At 38.5% G+C, this 24,382-nt stretch overlaps 1 protein-coding gene and 1 pseudogene across 4 annotated transcripts in view; both read right to left on the bottom strand.

The window, feature by feature from the left end:
* Positions 1-24,382, bottom strand: part of TBC1D8B (TBC1 domain family member 8B) — a 78,024-nt gene that overhangs the window by 14,237 nt on the left and 39,405 nt on the right. For all 4 annotated transcript variants that reach the window (XM_068532848.1, XM_068532849.1, XM_068532850.1 and 1 more), the window contains exons 8-14: positions 18,337-18,486; positions 17,650-17,800; positions 16,954-17,168; positions 3,676-3,793; positions 2,450-2,735; positions 1,368-1,497; positions 731-829 (exon numbers count right to left, since the gene is read on the bottom strand). In XM_068532848.1, the coding sequence (XP_068388949.1) occupies positions 731-829; positions 1,368-1,497; positions 2,450-2,735; positions 3,676-3,793; positions 16,954-17,168; positions 17,650-17,800; positions 18,337-18,486 (1,149 nt within the window). The remainder of the gene's footprint in view (positions 1-730; positions 830-1,367; positions 1,498-2,449; positions 2,736-3,675; positions 3,794-16,953; positions 17,169-17,649; positions 17,801-18,336; positions 18,487-24,382) is intronic.
* On the bottom strand, positions 6,152-6,466 carry LOC137757042 (cytochrome c-like; annotated as a pseudogene).

Genomic DNA, 24,382 nt, shown 5'->3' with positions numbered 1-24,382 from the left:
CCACTGCGCCACCAGGGAAGCCCCCAAATCATTTTAATGTTGGTTACTCCTGGGGTAGGAAACTTCTACTTTTTTACATTTCTATAATGTTTGAATTATTCACAATGAGCACGTATTCAGAAATGTTAAATTTCCCAGATTTGTATCTCTGAGGACTTAACCTTTAAGCAAGTAGGTTTACAAAAACAATACATGCTCATGATAAAAGCTCAAACAGCACAGAAGGATTCATACAGCAAAGTAAAACACTCTCTCTTCCAACCAGAAATCTATTAATCCCACTCACCAGAAGCAACCAATATTAACAGCTTCCAATGTAGTCATCCAAATACTAAAAAGGAGTACTTAAAACACACTGTTTATTCCTTTTTCACTTTATCCTGGGTATCCAAGGATAATAATACATATTAGCAGCCTAGACTACTATGTAGGTCAGCTGTTCTTATTGATGAAGCACATCACAAATATGTTATGCTTAAATGCCTACATCATAGCATTCAATATTAAAGGTCACATAACACAAAACCTGTTGGAGAAACCAATATGTTTCAACCAGAAAAAAATAACTTATTTCCTCTCAAAAAATTTACAGTAAGCTAAGCTGTGGCAAGAATCTAGCTCAAATGTATAGTTATTTTATTTTCTTCACATGAAATGATAATTTTTTAAATGAAGTTCAGGAAAAAAAATGTTACTCCAATTGGTTTTCCCTCATTGGGTGGATACTCACCACATTCTGCTTTGTCGTTTCCTCTAGGGTCTGTATCACATACAACCTATTTCGACAGCGCATGCTGTATATATCTTCACAGCGAATATTCCCATATTTCTGCAAGAAATATGATTTCAGTGGATACTCATTCATAATAAATATCCACTTCTCTTACAATTGAATTTCATCAGATTCTATTCTCAGAGGCCTTGGTTTTATTCCTAGCTATTTTCCCAACTTGTTCAGTGATTATGCAAATTTTCACCTCCCACGTTTCAGTTTTTCTGTATATTCACAGGAGAGGATTCCATCTACTATGGGTCTAGACTAAGTACAAGAACACTGGTAAAATTCTTAGTCTCTAAGAAGAGAATATTCTTCAGCTTTTTATGCAGTGATAGATATTTAAAAGTGGTCATTATTTGTAAAACTATGTGAATAGTTTCATTTAATGAAAAGCAAACTGAAGCAGAGGAGGCTATATAACGTAGGAACAGTTCATAGAACTCATTTTTAAAGTGAAGTCAGATTTTACATTACTACATCTTTACTTGTATTATTATCTTACTCTTAATATACCACTAGAGATATAACTATAGTATCTATAATTTTAAATATGCTATGTAATTATATTTATGGTATAAGAAAAACTTACCTCATTTGACTCTCTAATCAAATCTGTAATATCCACTCTAATATGACTGCTTTTTTCATCACTTACATTTGAACCCTGCTGCACACTTGAAGGCAACGGGCTATCCTTATTAGTGACATTGTCAAAGAACCTATCCAAAAGTGACAGTAATACAAGAATCAGTAGAAGTAAAATGCAGAGAAAATGACAGCTCATTTCTCCCTAGTTCGAGATTAATTTCTACCAAGACGACAAGAGACAGTCTTATGAGGGAGTAGAATTTGAAGATGGTGGGGAATTAGGAGGACATGGGACTGGGAAATGGGATGGTGATGAAATGACTTCAGAGGTGGGGAGGAGAGCATGGGGAAGCAGATAGGCTCAGAGTTCTCAGAAAATACCACATGGCCCAGTAAGGGTGGAATATAGGGTATGTAGAGGCACGTGAGGAGAAATAATTTAAGAAAGATACATTGAGGCCTTAACATTGAGAGTTCTAAATACCAGAGTGAGGTGTTTATACTTTATTCTGTACATAAATGGGATTTGATGCACCATTACAAGTTACCCAAATATTCATATATTCATTCATTTAACATATACAGTGTATACACACACACACACCCCCCACACATGTGTTTCAATACAAAATAGAATTCACAGAAAAGGCACCAGGAAAATAAAGCTCAGCTTACCTGATTGAAACCACTTGAAAACACTTGAAAACCAGAACAATTTCCCCCCACTGGATATTTAATATTATCAACCACCTTTCCCCCCCTCAAATTACTCTTACACACTTTATAGCTCGAACTGGGACTATGAAAGTCCCAGCATACTGAATCAACCATATTAGATGTTAGTGTAAATGTATATGTAACCTAGTGGTTTACTTCAAAGTGACTGACTTACTTTTGTTATATTCTATTTAGAAACAGAGGAGTGGACTTTAGGCCTAGCGTTTTCATTCAACCAGCTTTGTGACTTTGGGCAAATTATTTAAAGTTTCTAGGGCTCAGTTTCCTCATCTATAAAATAAGGGGTTTGAACAACATAAGCTCTAAGGGGCTCTCCAGATTTAAATGTTATGATTCTCACAGTACCTGTTTAAAGCTGTCACGGCTTCAGCATCATCTTTACATGCCAGAAGTTTGTCTAAATTATAGTCAAGTATTGCCAATCCCAGTTGTAAAATGGCCTTTATTCCATCATAGAAGAAACAGTCCACCACATTCACTGCACTTTCAATAGGTAGCACACTAATAAAAAGTGTGAGGAACCATGAGAGAGAAACTGAGGAAAAGAATGTCATATCAGTCATATGTTCAGTCAGCTGGGGAAGGTGATCTCTGATAAGTTCTTCAAAGACTGCCTGATCCACCAAGGCACCTGGAGAACATAAAAAGAAATTTTAAAATGAACACCTTTCAAAAGGACTTGTTTCCAATACCTTCCCACTTCTATTAGTAGGCTGATATATCTCATTTCTCTTCCTTAAATTATGAACTTCTTCAGTGCCTTTTCTATATTTCACGCATCTCTTTATCTGCTAGCAGTATCATGTATCAAGAAGCACTTGAGAAACTCAATTCATATTCATTTGAACCGTTATTTATGGAATCTTTATTATGTGCAGAAACCTGTAATAGGTACTATAAGAGATACACCAATTAATTAAATGGTCTCATCTTCAAAGTGTTTAATCTCTAATAGAATTTGTGATAAATAGACAAATAACTATAACACAAGACAATACAATCAACGACCTAGCCATGACACAGAAGGCTTATGAGGGTACAAAGGAGACCACCTATGGTTTTAAGGTAGGGGATAATGGATCTATAAATATTTGATGACTGAAGAAAATATTATATAATTAACAAACTAAGAACTTGATCCTTCTTTCAAAGCTTGCATATATCTTTACAATTCATATAAAAGTGGAGATTTTAAGCTGATTAAAATCTCTCTCTCATCAAGAAACTATTAAAATTTTTCCAGTAGCTCCAGATGCTTCAGATCACCACTGTTTTAGCAATACAGAGATAGTAAACTTAAAACTTCTATTTCATAAGGAAACAGACCAGGCACTTTATTTTTAAAAAGCAACGTATTAAATAATACGTTTTTCCAATCACGTTCAGTGCAAAAAGCTCTTCTCTTGAGCATGTCAGTGAATGTGACATTTTGATATTGCTTGCATTTTGTATATTTTGCAACTTAATTGATCAGTTCTTCCATTTGATAGGTAACTGGATAGACAAGAGGCCTATAAATTGTTTAGAAAAGAAATATGTGTTCGTATATGTATATGTGTTTTGTTTTTTACCAATGATTCGACGATTAAAATAATCAGGTAACATTCGTTCACATACAGCAACCAGAAGCCAAAAAGCTTCTTCCTCTTTGGCATACAGAAGCAACACTGAAGTCAAAATGTTCATTGCCTAAAATTCATAGAAAAATAAAAAATAAATATTGTTGGGGTAATAATTACATTTCTTCTTCAAACATAGTAATTTTCAGCAATAACAACAACTATGAGAGTAATCATAACGGAAACATGACAAGTCTGAGCCAGTCCAAAGCAAAACAAGGTGAAGTCAGACTAATGTTTGCTAATCAGTTATTTTACACGGTACATTCAAGGAAAATGAAGCAGTAATATCATGAACATAGCACACAATAAGTAAAACCTCTCTAAATTTAGACTAATTTCAAGGAGTAAAAAATATTAATTATCGCAAGTCTTAAAAAAAACACTACATACTTTGAAGGACATACTAACATTGGAGAAACAAACTTCATCTGTATTTTCAACTACCTACAGGAGAACATCCCTTAGATGTCAATCATCCTCAATTGTGTCTGAAACTAAATCTTCTTTCCTCTATTAAATAGGATTCTCTTCTTTGCTACCTTAATTTTGATCACGCTAGAAACGGTTTATCTGCCACATCCAATTTGTCTTCACATCCTAGAGTTTCTTCTTATAAAATGTCTTTTATTTTTATTTATTTATTTATTTGGCCGCACCACGCAGCATGCAGGATCTTAGTTCCCTGACCAGGGATTGAACCTGTGCTCCCTGCAGTGGGAGTGCAGAGCCCTAACCACTGGACTGCCAGGGAATTCCTAAAATGTCTTTTAGATTTTATTTATCCTCTCCATTCCCACTACCACCCTAACTTTCTCCTTCTTCTAATCTATCTTCCATACAAATGTCAGATCACTACTTTTATATAACATTTGGCCATAGCCCTTATTATAAAGATAATAAACCCTTAATGTATAGAATCTGGGAAGAATGGAAAGGTGTGAAGAAAATTAAATCTCCTGTACCCTACCTACCCAGAGATCACCACCGTTAACAAGCTGATGTACTTTTTTGTGTTTGTATTTCCCTCCTTTTTCCCCTTCTAAAATTTAGACCAAACTGTATATTAAAGTTTGATTTTTCACTTAACATTATATTATACATTTTCAATGCCATTAAATAAGTCTTCTAAAACAGTATTTTTAATGACGGTAAAAAATCTATTAAGTTGAATATACTATAAATTATTTAGCTATTCTACTATTATTGAACATTTAGGTTGATTTCAACTCTTCACTATTATATATAACACTGCAGTGAATATCTCTGTATATAAATCTTCATCCAAGTGGTTTACTATTTTCTCAGTAAAGATACATAGAAATTATTTGGTCAATGAATATTATTTGTGTGTGTGTGTGTAATTAGTACTAAATATTCTTTATCTGATACTATACATAAACCACACTAAAATGCCTTTCATTAAGTAAAAGGCAATATTTTAGATAGATAGAGAATTTTAATTAAATTGACATAGTTAAGACCAAAAAGAGAAAGTGGACATTGCCAGTGTATCTTCAGCTCTTGCCTTAACAGGCGAATGAACACAACTTGAAACACAGGTGAATCTTGCTGTTCTATGAGACAGTGAAGAGACCTTCTCAATATTTAAATATATTAATATAACCAGTTATAGAAATCTAAATATAAAACCAATCTCCTATAGGGTTTGAGAAGGCATTCACCATACCCCTGAAAAGTTTAACATTTCTTATTCAAGTTTAATCATTTCTTTAGAAGGGGAAAAGAGTGATAGTACTTGTTGAACCAGAATTACTATCAAAATTCAAAAAGCTGACCATATTCTTTTTTTTTTTAAATAATCAACATGCCATTAAGGTACATATATATATATATATATATATATATATATATATATATATTTGTTTTAAACAGCAATTTATTTATTTTTTAAATTTTATTTATTTATTTATTTTTGGCTGTGTTGGGTCTTTGTTGCTGCGTGCAGGCTTCCTCTGGTTGCGGCGAGCGAGGGCTACTTTTCGTCACGGTGCAGAGGCTTCTCGTTGCAGTGGCTTCTCTTGCTGCGGAGCATGGGCTCTAGGTGTGTGGGCTTCAGCAGTTGTGGTGCACGGGCTCAGTAGTTGTGGCTCACGGGCTCTAGAGCGCAGGCTCAGTAGTTGTGGCGCACGGGCTTAGTTGCTCCACGGCATGTGGGATCTTCCCGGATCAGGGCTCGAACCCGTGTCCCCTGCATTGGCAGGCAGATTCTTAACCACTGTGCCTCCAGGGAAGTCCAAGCTGACCATATTCATTTAGCCACAAACCAATCTTATTTAAATCAGGAGAGAAATATTACCTCAGCCATTCATGATCTGAATTGCAGTGTATGAGATCAATTTAAATATGGTACACATAAAAAATCATGAGACATTTGTTTCGTAATAAATATGGCAGTGGTCAACTATTACTCATTAGTAGCTCTTTTGAGATAAGCTATCAAGTCTGCCCTTTCTCCCTTCTTCTTAAACCCAGTGAAGATCATTTTTGTTCCAGGGATGTACTTCTTGGGATTCCCCAAATACTCCATCAGCATCTCCTCTCCCCAGGTGATGCTTTTGTTCTTGTTGGCATCTGTGTAAGAGAATCTGAAAGTCTGACCTGTCTTTCACCCAAACAGACCATGGAGATTTGGCCCAGTCTTGTGCTTGCCTCCCTGTTCCACAGTATGGCACTGGGCACACTTCTGAACAAAAATCTTGCCCTTCTCAACATCACCCATTTTTAATTTATTTATTTTTGGCTGTGTTGGGTCTTCGTTTCTGTGCGAGGGCTTCCTCCAGCTGTGGCAAGCGGGGGCCACTCCTCATCGTGGTGCGCAGGCCTCTCACCATCGCGGCCTCTCTTGTTGCGGAGCACAGGCTCCAGACGCGCAGGCTCAGCAGTTGTGGCTCACGGGCCCAGCTGCTCCGTGGCATGTCAACATCACCCATTTTTAAATCATTCTTTCTCTGTGCACAACTAAGAGGTTCCCCTGAATATTATTTTTAAACGACTTGATATTACTGCCAAATTGTACTCCAGAAAGACTGTACCAATTTGTATTTCTGACCTATAGCATTTGAATGTTTACTTCACTGCTCCTTTGCCAATACTAAGAATTGTAATAATTAAAATTGTCTTTGCTGATTTGATAGTGAAAATGGTATCTCATGGTTTGAATTTGAGTTTCTTTGATATTGAACTTCCTTTTTTAAACTTTATTATCCATCTGTATTTTTTTCTGTGATTCATCTTTTCATGTCCATTGATCATTTTTATAATTCAACACTTTTCTTATAGGTTTGTATATTAAGTATGTCAATCCTTTGTCAGATTTGGTACAATATTTGACTTCAAGTTTAGTTTTTACTCCATCATTTTCCTGTTCATGAAGCCATAATGGGAGGAGCATCAGTGAAAATGGCAGAGTAAGGCTCTCCGAAAATGCTTTCCTCTATAAAAGCAACAAGAACACTAGCAAAAATCATCAAAATCAAATTTTCAGGACTCTGAAAATGCACCAAAAGCTTACAGCAATTCAGGAAGCCTTTACTTAATAAAATGGTTGAATCTCAGTAAAAACAGTGAGCTCTGTGGCATTTTAACTCATCCAAGTCCCATTCCTCCTCAGCTTTATGGAAGCCTGAAAAACCAACATTCAGCAATCATGGTGAAAAGCAGCACCTAGCAGCCATGGTAGGGAACAGAACGGGGCTGGAGCGCCTTCAAAGTCCCACTCCCAGAGAACTGTCATTATTTGACCCATCTGGTCATTCCCTGGAAAACCGCACTCATAAGGCTGTCTTTATTTGACCTGACACAGAGCTCACCCAAGGCAAACAGCCTTTCCTTGAAAAATTTTCCTTGAAAAAATCAGAAGCAGTCGTTGAACATGCGGCTGCCTGAGGCAGTGGATAACAACTGGGCCAAACAATAGGCTAATAAAGGGTTAAAATGAAAAGCTGGGGAATGGGATATCCAAAAGGGGCTTTGGAACGCTCTAACTTATTCCTGGGAACCTAGAAGGCAAAGTGCATGATATGGCTTCATGCCTGTCCAGAGCTGTATGCATGCTCATGAAAGAACAGAAAAAGCCCTAAGCTCTTACCTCTGGCTTTTCTTGAGGCTCTGCACAAACAGGAAGTGATAGAGAATAGAAAAAAAATATGGAAAACTCAACAAAATCAAAAGTTGGTTCTTTGAAAAGATTAAAAAACCTGAAACACCTGTAGGTAGTCTAACCAAAAAGACAAAAAACAGAAAGATACAGAGAGACAGAGAGAGAGAGAAAGAGAGAGAGACTCAAATTAAAATCAGGAAATAGAGAACATTACTACCAACCTTAACAAAAATAAAAAGGATCATAAGGGAATACAATGAACAACTGTATGCTAACAAACTAGACAACCTAGATAAAATGGACAATTTCCTAGAAAAACCACCAAGACCAACTCAAGAAGAAACAGAAAAATCTGAAAATACTTATTATAAGTAAAGAGACTGAATTAATAATGAAAAAACTTTCTGCAAAGAAAACTCTAGAAACAGATGGCTTCACTGGCCAATTCTACCACAATTTAAAGAATTAACACCAATCCTTCATTAACTCTTCAAAAAATAGGTGTGGAAGAAACACTACCTAGCTCATTCTTTGACATCCTGACACTAAAACCAGACAAAGACATCACAAGAAAACGATTATCAATACATTTTATGAATATAAATGCAAAAATCCCTAACAAAATACTAGAAAACTGAACCCAATAACATATAAAAAGGATTACACATCATGACCCAGTAAGATTTATCCCAGGGATACAAGAGTGGTAAAACAGGAAAGTCAACAAGGGGAGGACCTTCAAGATGGCGGAGGAGTAAGACGTGGAAATCACCTTCCTCCCTACAAATACATCAAAAATACATCTACATGTGGAACAACTCTTACAGAACATCTACTGAACGCTGGCAGAAGACCTCAGACTTCCCAAAAGGCAAGAAACTCCCCACGAACCTGGGTAGGGCAAAAGAAAAAAGAAAAAACAGAGACAAAAGAATAGGGATGGAACCTGCACCTCTGGGAGGGAGCTGTGAAGGAGGAAAAGTTTCCACACACTAGGAAGCCCCTTCACTGGTGGAAACGGGGTGGGTGGCGGGGGGGAAGCTTCGGAGCCATGGAGGAGAGTGCAGCAACAGGGGAGCAGAGGGCAAAGCGGAGAGATTCCTGCACAGAGGACCGGTGCTGACCAGCACTCACCAGCCTGAGAGGCTTGTCTGCTCACCCGCCGGGGCAGGTGGGGGCTGGGAGCTGAGGCTCGGGCTTCGGAGGTCAGATCCCAGGGAGAGGACTGGGGTTGGCTGCGTGAACACAGCCTGAAGGGGGCTAGGGCGCCACGGCTAGCCGGGAGGGAGTCCGGGAAAAAGTCTGGAGCTGCTGAACAGGCAAGAGACCATTGTTTTGGGGTGCGCAAGAGGAGATTCAGAGCCCCACCTAAATGAGCTTCAGAGACGGGCACGAGCCGCGGCTATCAGCGCGGACACTAGAGACGGGCATGAAATGCTAAGGCTGTTGCCGCAGCCACCAAGAAGCCTGTGTGCGAGCACAGGTCACTATCCACATCTGCCCTCCTGGGAGCCTGTGCAGCCCGCCACTGCCAGGGTCCCGTGATCCAGGGACAACTTCCCCGGGAGAATACACACCGGCCTCTGCTGCTGCACGCTTGCCCCGCATTCCGTACCCCTCCCTCCCCCCAGCCTGAGTGAGCCAGAGCCCCTGCATCAGCTGCTCCTTTAACCCTGTCCTGTCTGGGCGAAGAACAGATGCCTTCAGGTGACCTACATGCAGAGGCAGGGCCAAATCCAAAGCTGAACCCCAGGAGCAGTGCGAACAAAGAAGAGAAAGGGAAATCTCTCCCAGCAGCCTCAGGAGCAGCGGATTAAATCTCCACAATCAACTTGATGTACCCTGCATCTGTGGAATACCTGAATAGACAAGGAATCATCACAAAATTGAGGTGGTGGACTTTGGGAGCAACTGTAGACTTGGGGTTTGCTGTATGTGACTGACTAGTTTGATTTTTATGTTTATCTTAGTATAGTTTTTAGCGCTTGTTATCACTGGTGGATTTGTTTATTGGTTTGGGTGCTCTCTTCTCTTTTTTTAATTACTTTAAAATTTTTTTTAATTTTAATAATATTTTTAAAGATTTTTTATTTTAATAACTTTATTTTACTTTATTTTACTGCTCTTTCTTTTTTTTCTCCCTTCTCTTCTGAGCCATGTGGCTGACAGGGTCTTGGTGCTCCGGCCGGCTGACAGGCCTGAGCCCCTGAGGTGGGAGAGCCGAGTTCAGGACATCAGACCACCAGAGACCTCCTGAACACACCTAACATCAATTGGCGAGAGCTCTCCCAGAGATCTCTGTCTCAATGCTTAGACCCAGCTCCACCCAATGGGCGGCAAGCTCTAGTGCTGGACACCCCATGCCAAACAACCAGCAAGATAGGAACACAACCCCACCCATTAGGAGGGAGGCTCCCTAAATCATACTAAGTGCACAGACAAGCAAAAGCTAAGAGAATTCAGCACCACCAAACCAGCTTTACAACAAATGCAAAAGGAACTTCTCTAGGCAGGAAACACAAGAGAAGGAAAAGACCTACAATAACAAACCCAAAACAATTAAGATAATGGTAACAGAAACATACATATCGATAATTACCTTAAATGTAAATGGATTAAATGCTCCAACCAAAAGACACAGACTGGCTAAAAGGATACAAAAACAAGACCCGTACATATGCTGTCTACAAGAGACCCACTTCAGACCTAGGGACACATACAGACTGAAAGTTAGGGGATGGAAAAAGATATTCCATGCAAATGGAAATCAAAAGAAAGCTGGAGTAGCAATTCTCATATCAGACAAAATAGACTTTAAAATAAAGACTATTATAAGAGACAAAGAAGGATACTACATAATGATCAAGGGATCAGTCCAAGAGGAAGATAGAACAATTGTAAATATCTATGCATCCAACATAGGAGCACCTCAATACATAAGGCAAATGCTAACAGCCATAAAAGGGGACATTGACAGTAACACAGTAATAGTAGGGGACTTCAACACCCCACTTTCACCAATAGACAGATCATCCAAAATGAAAATAAATAAACACAAGCTTTAAATGATACATTAAAGAAGATGGACTTAATTGATATTTATAGGACATTCCATCCAAAACAACAGAATACACTTTCTTCTCAAGTGTTCATGGAACATTCTCCAGGATAGGTCATATCTTGGGTCACAAATCAAGCCTTGGTAAATTTAAGACAATTGAAATTGTATCAAGTATATTTTCCGACCACAACGCGATGAGACTAGATATAAATTACAGGGAAAAAACTGTAAAAAATACAAACACATGGAAGCTAAACAATACACTACTAAATAACCAAGAGATCACTGAAGAAATCAAAGAGGAAATCAAAAAATACCTAAGAACAAATGACGATGAAAACACGATGACCGAAAACCTATGGAATGCAGCAAAAGCAGTTCTAAGAGGGAAGTCTATAGCAATACAGTCCTACGTCAAGAAACAAGAAAAATCTCAATTAGAGTAAGAAGAACAAAAAAACCCCAAGTTAGCAGAAGGAAAGAAATCATAAAAATCAGATCAGAAATAAATGAAAAAGAAATGAAGGGCACAATAGCAAAGATCAATAAAACTAAAAGCTGGTTCTTTGAGAAGATAAACAAAATTGATAAACCATTAGCCAGACTCATCAAGAAAAAAGGGAAAGGATTCAAATCGACAGAAATAGAAATGAAAAAGGAGAAGTAACAACTGACCCTGCAGAAATACAAAGGATCATGAGAGATTACTACAAGCAACTATATGCCAATAAAATGGACAACCTGGAAGAAATGGACAAATTCTTAGAAAAGCACAACCTTCCGAGACTGAACCAGGAAGAAACAGAAAATATAAACAGACCAATCACAAGCACTGAAATTGAAACTGTGATTAAAAATCTTCCAACAGGACTTCCCTGGTGGCGCAGTGGTTAAGAATCTGCCTGCCAATGCAGGGGACACAGGTTCGAGCCCTGGTCCGGGAAGATCCCACATGCTGCGGAGCAACTAAGCCCGTGCACCACAACTATTGAGCCTGCGCTCTAGAGCCCGTGCGCCACAACTACTGAGCCTGCGTGCCTAGAGCCTGTGCTCAGTAACAAGAGAAGTCACCGCAATGAGAAGCCCGCGCACCGCAACGAAGAGTAGCCCCCACTCACCGCAACTAGAGAAAGCCCGCGCACAGCAACGAAGACCCAATGCAGCCCAAAAAAATTAATTAATTAATTAAAAAAAAATCTTCCAACAAACAAAAGCCCAGGACCAGATGGATTCACAGGCGAATTCTATCAAACATTTACAGAAGAGCTAACACCTATCCTTCTCAAACTCTTCCAAAATATTGCAGAGGGAGGAACACTCCCAAACTCATTCTATGAGGTCACTATCACCCTGACACCAAAACCAGACAAAGATGTCACGAAAAAGGAAAACTACAGGCCAATATCACTGATGAATATAGATGCAAAAATCCTCAACAAAATACTAGTAAACAGAATCCAACAGCACACTAAAAGGATCATACACCATGATCAAGTGGGGTTTATCCCAGGAATGCAAGGATTCTTCAATATATGAAAATCAATCAATGTGATACATCATATTAACAAATGGAAGGATAAAAACCATATGATAATCTCAATAGATGCAGAAAAAGCTTTCGACAAAATTCAACACCCATTTATGATAAAAACCCTCCAGAAAGTAGGCACAGAGGGAACATACCTCAACATAATAAAGGCCATATATGACAAACCCACAGCCAACATCATTCTCAATGGTGAAAAAGTGAAACCATTTCCACTAAGATCAGGAAAAAGACAAGGCTGCCCACTCTCACCACTATTATTCAACATAGTTTTGGAAGTTTTAGCCACAGCAATCAGAGAAGAAAAATAAATAAAAGGAATCCAAATCGGAAAAGAAGTAAAACTGTCACTGTTTGCAGATGACGTGATACTATACATAGAGAATCCTAAAGATGCCACCAGAAAACTACTAGAGCTAATCAATGAATCTGGTAAAGTTGCAGGATACAAAATCAATATATACAAAAATCAATTGTATTTCTATATACTGGCATTGAGCAATCCAAAAATAAAATCAAGAAAACAATTCCATTTACTGTAATGTCAAAAAGAATGAAAAACTTAGAAATAAAATTAACAAAGGAAGTAAAGTCTTGCACATAGGAAACTACGAAACAACCTTGAATGAAATTTTAAAAGAATTAAATAAATGGAAAAGAAAAACATCCTGTGTTCACGGACTAGAAGACTTAATATTGTTAATATACAATATCCCCCAAGTTGATCTACAGATTCAATGCAATGACTAAGAAAATTCCAGTTGGATTTTTCTTCTTTATCCAGAAATTGACAAACAGATCCTAAAATTCATATGGAAATGCAAGAGACCTAAAAAGCCAAAACAATTTTGGAAAAAAAAACAGTTAAAGGACTCACAGTTCCCAATTTCAAAACTTACTACACAGCTGTAGTAAAAAAGACAGTGTGATACTGGCATAAGAACAGAAACATAAGTCAATAGAATAGAATTGTGAGTCAAGAAATAAACCCTAACATTTATAGTGAAGTGATTTTCAGCAAGGGTGCCAAGGCAATTCAATGAGTCAAAGACTGCTTTTTTTCAACAAATGGCACTGGGACAACTGGCTATCCACAAGTAAAAGAATGAAGCTGAAGCTTTTCCATACACCACACACAAAAACTAAGACAAAATGGTCCAGAAACCTAAATTTAAGCATTAAAACTATAAAACCCTTAGAAGAAAACATAGGACTAAATCTTCTTGACCTTGGATTAGGCAATGGCTTCTTAGATATGACATCAAAAGCACACACAACAAACGAAAAACATACAAAAACAAATATTAAAACTTCTGTGCTTCAAAGAACACCATCAAGAAAGTGAAAAAACAATCCACAGAACAGGAGAAAAATTTTGCAAATACTATATCTGATAAAGGATTAGTATCCAAAATATATAAAGAACCATTACAACTCAACAGTAACAAGATAAATAATCCAATTTTAAAAATGGGCAAAGGATTTGAATAGACATTTCTCCTAAGAAGATATACAAATGGCCAATAAGCATGTTAGGGAAATGCAAATCAAAACCACAACGAGATACCACTTCACATTCACTAGGATGGCTATAATCAAAAAGAGAGATAATAACAAGTGTCACCGAGGATGTGGAGAAATTGGAACCATCACACACATTGCTGGTGGGAATGTAAAATGGTATGGTCTCTTTTTAAAATAGTTTGGCATTGCCCCAAAATGTTAAAGTTACATAAAGTTACCACATAACTCAGCAATTCCACTTCTAGCTAAATACCCAAAAGAATCAAAAACCACATCCACACAAAAAGTTGTATACGAATATCCATGGCAACATTATTCACAAGAGCAAAAATGTGGAAACAACCCAAAATGCCTACCAATTGTTGAACAAAATGTTGTATATCCATACCATGGACTATTATTCAGCCATAGCAAGGAATGAAGTACTGTACTAATACACGCTACAACATGGATGAACCTGGAAAACAATATGCTAAATGAAATAAGGCAGACACAAAAGACCACATATTGTATCACTCCATTTAGATAAAATATCCGTAATAGGCAAATCCATAGAAACAGAAAAGTAGATTAGTGATTGCCTAGGGTTGGGAGTAGGGAAAAATGGGGAGTAACTACTAATGGATGTGGGGCTTCTTTCTGGGGTGATGAAAGTGTTATGGAGTTAAGACTGTGATGATGGTTGCATGGCTTTGTGAATATACTAAAAAACACTAATGGGTGAAGTTTCTGGTATGTGAATTCTATCTCTAGATAGATGAAAGGAAAAAGGAATGAAAAAAGGAAAGGAAGAAAAGAAGGAAGAAGATAGATCAGATAGATGGAAGGAAGGGAGGGAAGGATGGAAGAAGGAAGAAAAGATAAACAAAGCCAGTCAGTCAGCCATGAGTCAGTATGGCTCACCTGAGTTTTTGATCAAAAGCAATAAAACCTGCTTATCATATTAAATTCAAACTTCTCCCAAGCTTGAAAGATTCACCATGATCTTGCCTCACACAAACTTATTTACTTCTTGATTCCAGCACGAACCTAGCCAGTCTGATCTCCATGGCAGGCTTATTTTCACCTGAATGGTATTGCTTATAGTGTTACCTAACTCTGAATAACTTTCCTCTGGCCCTCCATGTTTCTAATTTTGTTTTCATTTTTTAGAAGTCAAAAATCAAGTATTGCCTACTTTGAAGCTGCCTTTAAACTACCACATATAGATAACATTACAGGCTCTCTGAGTGTAAGCTCTTTGAGAAAAGAAGCATTATGCTTCTTTATTACCTTTCAGAGATCCTAAAACATGCTAAATACTTGTCATTCAGATGATCCACTCACTTAAATTGCTTTTCAAAAATACCTCTCTATTGATAAGTTTCAATGGATAGGTCGGACTGATATGTAATCATTATGGGTACTCAACCCCATCATAAATGAATGTGTGGCTGAGAGTGCTAGCTATCCACCCTAACCCAATCTCCCCTTCTTCCATAGTATCTGGATGTACGTGTGCTCAACCGCACTACATTTTGCAGACTTCTTTATGAATAGGTATGGCCATGAGACCAAGATCCTCCAATAAAATGCGGGTGAAGTGATGTATGCAACTTCCAGGCCTGGCCAATAAAATTTCCCATAATTGTTTCTCCATGGTCTCTCCCCTCTTCCTGTGAGTAGTAATGGCAATGAAAGAGCACCTTGGAAGCCATGTTTTGAAGATGACAGAGCCTGTTGTCAGCCTAAATCCCTGAATAATCACATGGAGGAGAGCTACCTACTGACTTGAATATTTGCTCTCCTCTGTTTATTCCTTTAAGTAAACTTCTATTGTGTTTGAGATTATTTGTGTTAGCAGTCTAGCATACCCTTTAGTGTTCTCCTAAAGGATTTTTTTCAGTGATTCCCCCACTGCCTACAAAGTAACATTCAAACTCCTGACCTATCCCAATCTACCTTATTGATTTTTTCCCTCAATTACTTCACTTCATTCACTCTACAATTCTACTAAACAGAACATGGTCCTACATATATTCCACATTTACCTCTGTGTTTGGTTACACTGATCCCTTCACCTACAATGGTATTTCATTCCATCTCCATACATCTAAAATTCACCAATTTCAAGACCTACAAATGCCACTTCTTCCATGCAGCCCTCTCTGTTCCTCCAACTTATCCCTATTATAAATCCTGGTGAGACTTAATATTTCTCTAATAAATTGTCTCATTTGTTGTTCTTTTGCCAATGAATATGCTTTTTTGTTTGTTTTTGTTTTTAAATTTTTTATTTATTTTTGGCTGCATTGGGTCTTTGTTGCTGCACATGGGCTTTCTCTAGTTGCAGCAAGCGGGGGCTACTCTTCGTTGAGGTGCACGCGCTTCTCACTGCAGTGGCTTCTCTTGTTGCAGAGTACGGGCTCTAGGTGCGTGGGCTTCAGTAGTTGTGGTGTGTGGGCTCAGCAGTTGTGGCGTGTGGGCTCTAGGGTGCACAGGTTTCAGTAGTTGTGGCTCGTGGCCTCAGTAGTTGTGGCTCATGGGCTCTAGAGTGCAGGCTCAGTAGTTGTGGCACACAGGCTTTGTTGCTCCGTGGCATGTGGGATCTTCCCAGACCAGGGATTGAACCGGTGTCCCCTGCACTAGCAGGCGGATTCCCAACTACTGCACCACCAGGGAAGTCCTTGAATATGTTTTAATACCTACCAGTCCATATACTTTTAAGGGCAGGATTCTTATCTGATTCAGCTTTATATAGTCTTGAGCACCTAGCACAGTATCTTTCACAGAGCAGGAATTCAGTAAATATTTGTTAAATATAAAAGAAAAATGAATTAATGGAATATCAATTCTAAGTATTCCCACTATCATTCTTACATTAATAATATCCACTATCAATCTCAGCCCAATCTCTGTCCTTATTAGTAGAGTTGGATTTGATGTGATTTTATCATTTGGAACACAATAACAGTTGAGCTCATAATGAAATCATACCTGGCAGTATCCAATTTTGGGATTCCTGAATGCATAAGCAGTGAGTACCCGCCTCAGAGCAGATATGCCAGTGTCACTCTGAAAGGCTGGATGCTCAGGCAGGGAGCGACGCAAATCACGTTCAATTTCTTCAGTAGCCAAGTTGCAGGTCCCTAAAGACTGCTCAACCACTTCAGCATAATAGCCAGGATTAGCAGCCATGTCGTTAACAGCACCTGTACAGATGATCACATTAACATACAAAAGAAGAGGAACATAACAAAGCTACTACTTGCCTATATACATGAAGAACTGGATTACTTTTAAATTAAGCTTTATGCTCAAGTGTTATGTGAGTACAAACAAATAAAAGGAAAAGCTTCCCACTAGAATCTATAACATCAGGACAGCAATCTTATCCAAAAGAATAACATCTTCATGAACTGTCTTTTCCCCTTAAATTTCTTCTGACACTAGAGATTCCCACCCCGTCCCTTGCAGTTAGCTATTGCCTAATAAACTAATCTGCTCAGACAATGGATGTATGGATATATAGGTAAGTACACATAGCTACCGTACTCTCTGTGACTAGTCTGAACTCATGATAAGACTTAGTCCTAGCCATCTTTGTAATTATTTTTATTTAGCTTAGTACATAACTCCTAGAAGGGGCATAGTTAATGTCTGTTAAATGAATAAAGTGAATAAATGTAATACCTGAAAAAAGCATCCAGAGCTCTCCTCTTAAGGTCTCTGGAATCCCTCTTACAACCAGATCTTGAGTCTTTTTGGTCCGAAACATGCTAACACCACGCCCACATTCTGTAAACAGGATGTTCCAGGACTGTTCCTTCATCTTTTCTTTCAACTATAACAAAAAAATCAAAGCAACTAAACATGGTGAGAAATTAACTTAATTTGAAATTAAGTTTCAAATAACTCGATAACTCTCTTCACCATGAAACAATACCTATGGAAAACAAGAACACAGAAAGTCAAAATCAGTATTCACAGATGGGCTAAACACTGGACCACTGTCATCACAAAAATCTTTAAAATCCATGGGAGCATAACAGGTTTAATTTACTATTTTAGTTCTTAGCTAAACTCATATTAAAATGGGAAAACCATGACACCTAGGAGGTAAAGCTTTGAACCATCATTCTCACCAATCACCCCAATTAGGATTGACTGTTAGAAATCTATGCAAATAAAACCCAAGGTTCAACTTTCATCTTAATTCTTGATAACAGTCCTATTTTCTAATGGAACCAAACATGTCACACAGTAGTACCTGCTAGAAAACCTTTTCAAGCTCAAAAAGAAGAGTTTTCAGTCTGATCTAAGATTTTTATTTTTGATCAACTGCTTCAATCTATAGATTTAAATATTTTGTTTTCCTACCGTTTTGGAATTAAGAGTCTCCAAATCCTGAGGGTGAAATACTGTCATTAAGGCTTCAGTGTTCACAGTTTTGCTGCATTCTTTCTGACATATCAAAGATTGTACCTCAATATCATCAGATGGGTCTACAGACTCAGAACTAATAGGAACCTGAAAAAGAAAGAATATAATTGTCCCAAATGTATGCCTAAAAGTTTCTGCAAAAAGAAAAAGTGCTAATGTTTTATCTGTCATTTACAAACCACAATTTATATACATAATAAATATTAAAGCAATGTCTCAGAAGAACATTGTTTGTCCACCAAAATTAGAGGTGTCAACAAACTAATGTCCAGAACATCAAGCTCAGGACCTTAGTGAATGAATTCCCCTACTTGGGCAATAAAATACAGGCAAAACATTAAAAAAACAAAAACAAAAAAACAGGTCAGAACATTGGAAATTAACCAAAGGCACAGAATGAACTGAAAAGTATCGATTCAAAAAAAACTAATGAACCTCAGTAAGAACACCAGTCTGTGAAGTTTTAACTTGAGGTTATTCCCATCCTCCCTCCCTTCCAAGCTCAGAGGTATGGTAGCCATGAAAGTCAGCATTATCACAGCCAATGGATCTTTTGGAGCTTCATTAAAAGCCCCATCCCCAGAACACAGTCAATATTTTCACCAAACTAGCAGCTACCTGGAAAATCTCCATTCCTAGGGTGTTGTTATATTTGATTTGACTCAGAGCTCAGCTCTATGTAAAAAGTCCTTTCCCCCAGGCATACCAAGAAAACCATAGCAATCTTCTGATAATATCACAGCTGCCTAAGGCTGTTATTTCAATTTGGGGCAAACAAGAGCCTGGCTAAAAATTTAAAAGGAAGACCTTGAAAACCAGATGGTCATAGGGGAACTTTGAAAGGTTCCAACATATTCTTGGGGATCTGAAAGTATGCATGAGTATACAAGACTGTGCACCTACCCAGGAAAGAAATGGGACAGGAGAAGGCCCCAGTCATTCAACTCTGGAAATAAGAAATGAAAACTAAGGCTGATTTATAAACTTCCTAAAGTATGAAGTATACCTTCACACAAAGATCCTCTTGGCAAAAGATGGAGAACTTACTGGTTCAAGGCATTTAAGGAAATCTTCTGGCCCATCATTGGCTGACCACTGATTTATACTGACTCAGGGGGTGATCTGAGGAAGCTATGCTTAAAAATACAAACAAGAACTAAAAAAAAAAAAAAAAAAAAGGCAACCAACAAAAAAAATGTCCCAGAAGGGGCTTACTTCTTAGATTTTTTAAAATTAGGAATGGAAAGCAGCTATTATATATATATATTCAAAGAACTAAAGGAAACTGTTTAAAAAAATAAAGGACCAAGTTTAAAAGTGGGCAAAATATCTAAGCAGAGACCTAACCAAAGAAGATATAAAGACGACAATCATATGAAAAGATGCTCAACATCATATGTCATTAGGTAATTGCAAATTTAAACAATGAGATACCATTTCACATCTATTAAAATTGCTAAAATCCAGAACACTGATAACACCAAGTGCTACTAGGGATGTGGAATAAGAAGAACTCTTATTCATTGCTGGCGGGAATACAAAGCAATACAGTACTTTAAGAGATGGTATGACAGTTTCTTATAAAGCTAAACATAGTCTTACCATATGATTCAGCAACTGTGCTCCTAAGTATGTACCATAATGAGTTGAAAACTTATGTCCACACAAAAACCTGCACATGAATGTTTACAGCAGCTTTATTCATAATTACCAAAAACTGGAAGCAACTAAGGTGTCCTTCAATAGGTGAATGGATAAACACTGGTATATCCAGAGAATGGAATATTTTTCAGCAATAAAAAGAAATAAACTATCAACACAACTAAGAGCTGGTTTTTTTGAAAAGATAAACAAAATTGACAAACCGTTAGCTAGATTTACCATGAAAAAAAGAGAGAGGATTCAAACATAAAATTAGAAATGAAAGAGGAGACTTTATGCCTGATGACACAGAAATTAAAAGGATCATAAGACATTACTTTGACCAATTATATGCCAACAAATGGGATGACACAGAAGAAATGGACAAATTCCTAGAGACATACAATCTACCAAGACTTAATCATAAAACATAGAAAATCTGAACATAACCAATAATATGTAAGGAAACTGAATCTAATACAAAACCTCTCAACAACAACAACAAAAAGCCCTGGACCAGATGGCGTCATGGGTAAAATCTACCAAACATGTAAAGAAGAATTAACGCTAATCCTCAAACTCTTGCAAAAAATTAAATAGGAGGGAACACACCCAAACTCATTTTACAAGGCCAGCAGTCCCCTGAAACCAAATCCAGATGGGAACACTACAAGAAAAGAAAACTACAGGCCAAAATCCCTGATGCATACAGATGCAAAAATTCTCAACAAAATACTAGCAAACTGAATTCAACAGCACATTAAAAGGATCATACACCATGATCAACTGGGATTTATCCCTGGGAGGCAAGGATGGTTCAAAATACACAAATCAACAAAATGTGATACACCACATTAATAGAATGAAAGGTAAAAATCATATGATCATTTCAATAGATGCAGAAAAATTATTTGACAAATATTCAACATCCTTTCATAATAAAAACTCTCAATAAAGTGGGTATAGAAGAAACATACCTCAATATAATAAAGGCCATATATGACAAGCCCAAAGTGAACATCATACTCCATGGTGAAAGGTTGAAAGCTTTCTCTCTAAGATCAGGAACAAGATAAGGGTGCCCACTCTCACCACTACTTTTCAACAAAGTACCATAAATCCTAACCAGAGAAACTAAACAAGAAAAACAAACAAAAGGCATCTAACTCAGAAAGAAAGTAAAACTGTCTGTTTGCTGATGACATGATCTTGTATAGAGAAAATCCTTAAGACTATACCAAAAAACTGTTAGAACTAATCAACAAACTCAGTAAACTTTCAGGATACAAAATCAGTTGTGTTTCTATACACTAAAAATGAACTATCTGAAAAAAAAAAATAAAGAAAACAATCTCATTTACATTAACATCAAAAACAATAAAATACTTAGGAATAAATTAACCAAGAAAGTGAAAATCTATACACCAAAACTGATAAAACACTGATGAAAGAAACTGATGAAGACACAAATGAATGGAAAGATAACTTGTGTTCATGAATCAAGAGAATTAATATTGTGGGACTTCCCTGGTGGCGCAGTGGTTAAGAATATGCCTGCCAATGCAGGGGACATGGGTTCGAGCCCTGGTCCAGGAAGATCCCACTGCCACAGAGCAACTAGGTCCGTGTGCCACAACTAGTAAGCCTGCACTCTAGAGCCCGTGAGCCACAAACTACTGAGCCCGCGTGCCACAACTACTGCAGCCCACGCGCCTACAGCCTCTGCTCTGAAACAAGAGAGGCCACCACAATGAGAAGTCCGCGCACCACAATGAAGAGTAGCCCCCGCTCGCTGCAACTAGAGAAAGCCCACATGCAGCGACGAAGACCCAACACAGCCAAAAAATAGGTAAATAAATAAATTTATTTAAAAAAAGAATTAATATTGTTAAAATGTCCATGCTGAAGGGTGGAGTCAAGATGGCATACTAGGAGGACGTGGAATTTGCGGCACCTCACAACTAGGGCACCTATCAGGCACTGGTGAGGGACTACAGACACCTAAGGGGACAGGAGGAACCCCCAGAGACCAGGTTGTGGGATCTTGGTTCCCAGGCCAGAGGTCAGGCCCGAGTTCCTGTGGTGGGAGCTCTGAGTCCAAACCGCTGGACTAACAGAGAACCTCACACCCCAGGGAATATCAATCAGAGTGAGGTCTTCCAGAGGTCCTCATCTCAGCACCAAGACCCAGCTCTGTCTAACTGCCTGCAAACTCCAGTGCTGGACGTCTCAGGCCAAACAACCAGTAAGACAGGAATACAGCATCACCCATCAAAAAAAAGAAATGACAAAAAAATTTGTTACAGATAAACGAGCAAGGTAAAAACCTACAAGACCAAATAAATGAAGATGAAATAGGCAAACTACCTGAAAAAGAATTCAGAGTAATGACAGTAAAGATGATCCAAAATCTCAGAAACAGAATGGAGAAAGTACAAGAAATATTTAACAAGGATCTAGAAGAACTAAAGAGCAAACAAACAGTGATGAACAATACAATTACTGAAATTGAAAATACTCTAGAAGGAATCAATAACAGAATAACTGAGGCAGAAGAACGGATAAGTGAGCTGGAAGATAAAATGGTGGAAATAACTGCCAGGGAGCAGAATAAAGAAAAAAAAGAATAAAAAGAATTGAGGACAGTCTCAGAGACATCTGGGACAACATTAAACGCACCAACATTCGAATTATAGGGGTCCCAGAAGAAGAGAAAAAGAAAGGGTCTGAGAAAATATTTGAAGAGATTATAATCGAAAAGTAACCTAACATGGGAAAGGAAATAGTCAATCAAGTCCAAGAAGCACAGAGAGTACCATACAGGATAAACCAAAGAGAAACGTGCCAAAACACATATTAATCAAACTATCAAAAATTAGATACAGGGCTTCCCTGGTGGCGCAGTGGTTGAGAATCTGCCTGCCAATGCAGGGGACATGGGTTCGAGCCCTGGTCTGGGAAGATCCCACATGCCGCGGAGCAACTAGGCCCGTGAGCCACAATTACTGAGCCTGCGCGTCTGGAGCCTGTGCTCTGCAACAAGAGAGGCCGTGATAGTGAGAGGCCCGCACACCGCGATGAAGAGTGGCCCCCACGTTCCACAACTAGAGAAAGCCCTTGCACAGAAACGAAGACCCAAAACAACCGTAAATAAATAAATTAAATAAATAAAAATTTAAAAAAATATATCCGTGGACTCCCATATGCCTATGTAATAATCGACGAGCTCATTCTATTAAAAAAAATTAGATACAAAAAAAAAATACTGAAAGCAGCAAGGGAAAAGCAACAAATAACATACAAGGGAATCCCCATAAGGTTAAGAGCTGATTTTTCAGCAGAAACTCTGCAAGCCAGAAAGGAGTGGCAGGACATATTTAAAGTGATGAAAGGGACAGGAACCAAGAGAGCGGAGTAGAAGGATGTGCTCTCACTGCCTCTTGTGAGAACACCAGAATCACAACAAGCTGCTGCACAATCATCAACAGGAAGACACTGAAACTCACCAAAAAAGATACCCCACATCGAAAGACAAAGGAGAAGCCACAATGAGACGATAGGAGGGGCGCAATCTCAGTAAAATCAAATCCCATAATTGCTGGGAGGGTGACTCACAGACTAGAGAACACTTATACCACAGAAGTCCACCTACTGGAGCGAAGGTTCTGAGCCCTACGTCAGGTTCCCAACAGGAAGAGAAATTCCTAGAGAATCAGACTTTGAAGGCTAGTGGGATTTGACTGCAGGACTTCTACAGGACTGGGGGAAACAGAGATTCCACTCTTGGAGGGCACAAACAAAGTAGTGTGCGCATCAGGACCCAGGGGAAGGAGGAGTGACCCCAGGGGAGACTGAACCAGACCTACCTGCTAGTGTTGGAGGGTCTCCTGCAGAGGCGGGTGGTGGCTGTGGCTCACCGTGGGGACAAGGACACTGGCGGCAGAAGTTCTGGGAAGTACTCCTTGGCGTGAGCCCTCCCAGAGTCTGCCGTTAGCCACACCAAAGAGCCCAGGTAGGCTCCAGTGTTGGGTTGCCTCAGGCCAAACAACCAACAGGGAGGGAACCCAGCCCCACCCATCAGCAGACAAGAAGATTAAAGTTTTGCTAAGCTCTGCCATCCAGAGCAACACCCAGCTCTACCGACCACCAGTCCCTCCCATCAGGAAACATGCACAAGCCTCTTAGATAGCCTCATCCACCAGAGGGCAGACAGCAGAAGCAAGAAGAACTACAATCCTGCAGCCTGTGGGACAAAAACCACATTCACAGAAAGCTAGACAAGATGAAAAGTCAGAGGGCTATGTACCAGATGAAGGAACAAGATAAAACCCCAGAAAAACAA

The sequence above is a fragment of the Eschrichtius robustus genome, chromosome X (genome assembly GCF_028021215.1).
Source record: "Eschrichtius robustus isolate mEscRob2 chromosome X, mEscRob2.pri, whole genome shotgun sequence".
Lineage (NCBI taxonomy): Eukaryota > Metazoa > Chordata > Mammalia > Artiodactyla > Eschrichtiidae > Eschrichtius > Eschrichtius robustus.
Note: the sequence above shows the minus strand (reverse complement) of the source record. Positions and strands in the feature narration are given on the sequence as shown.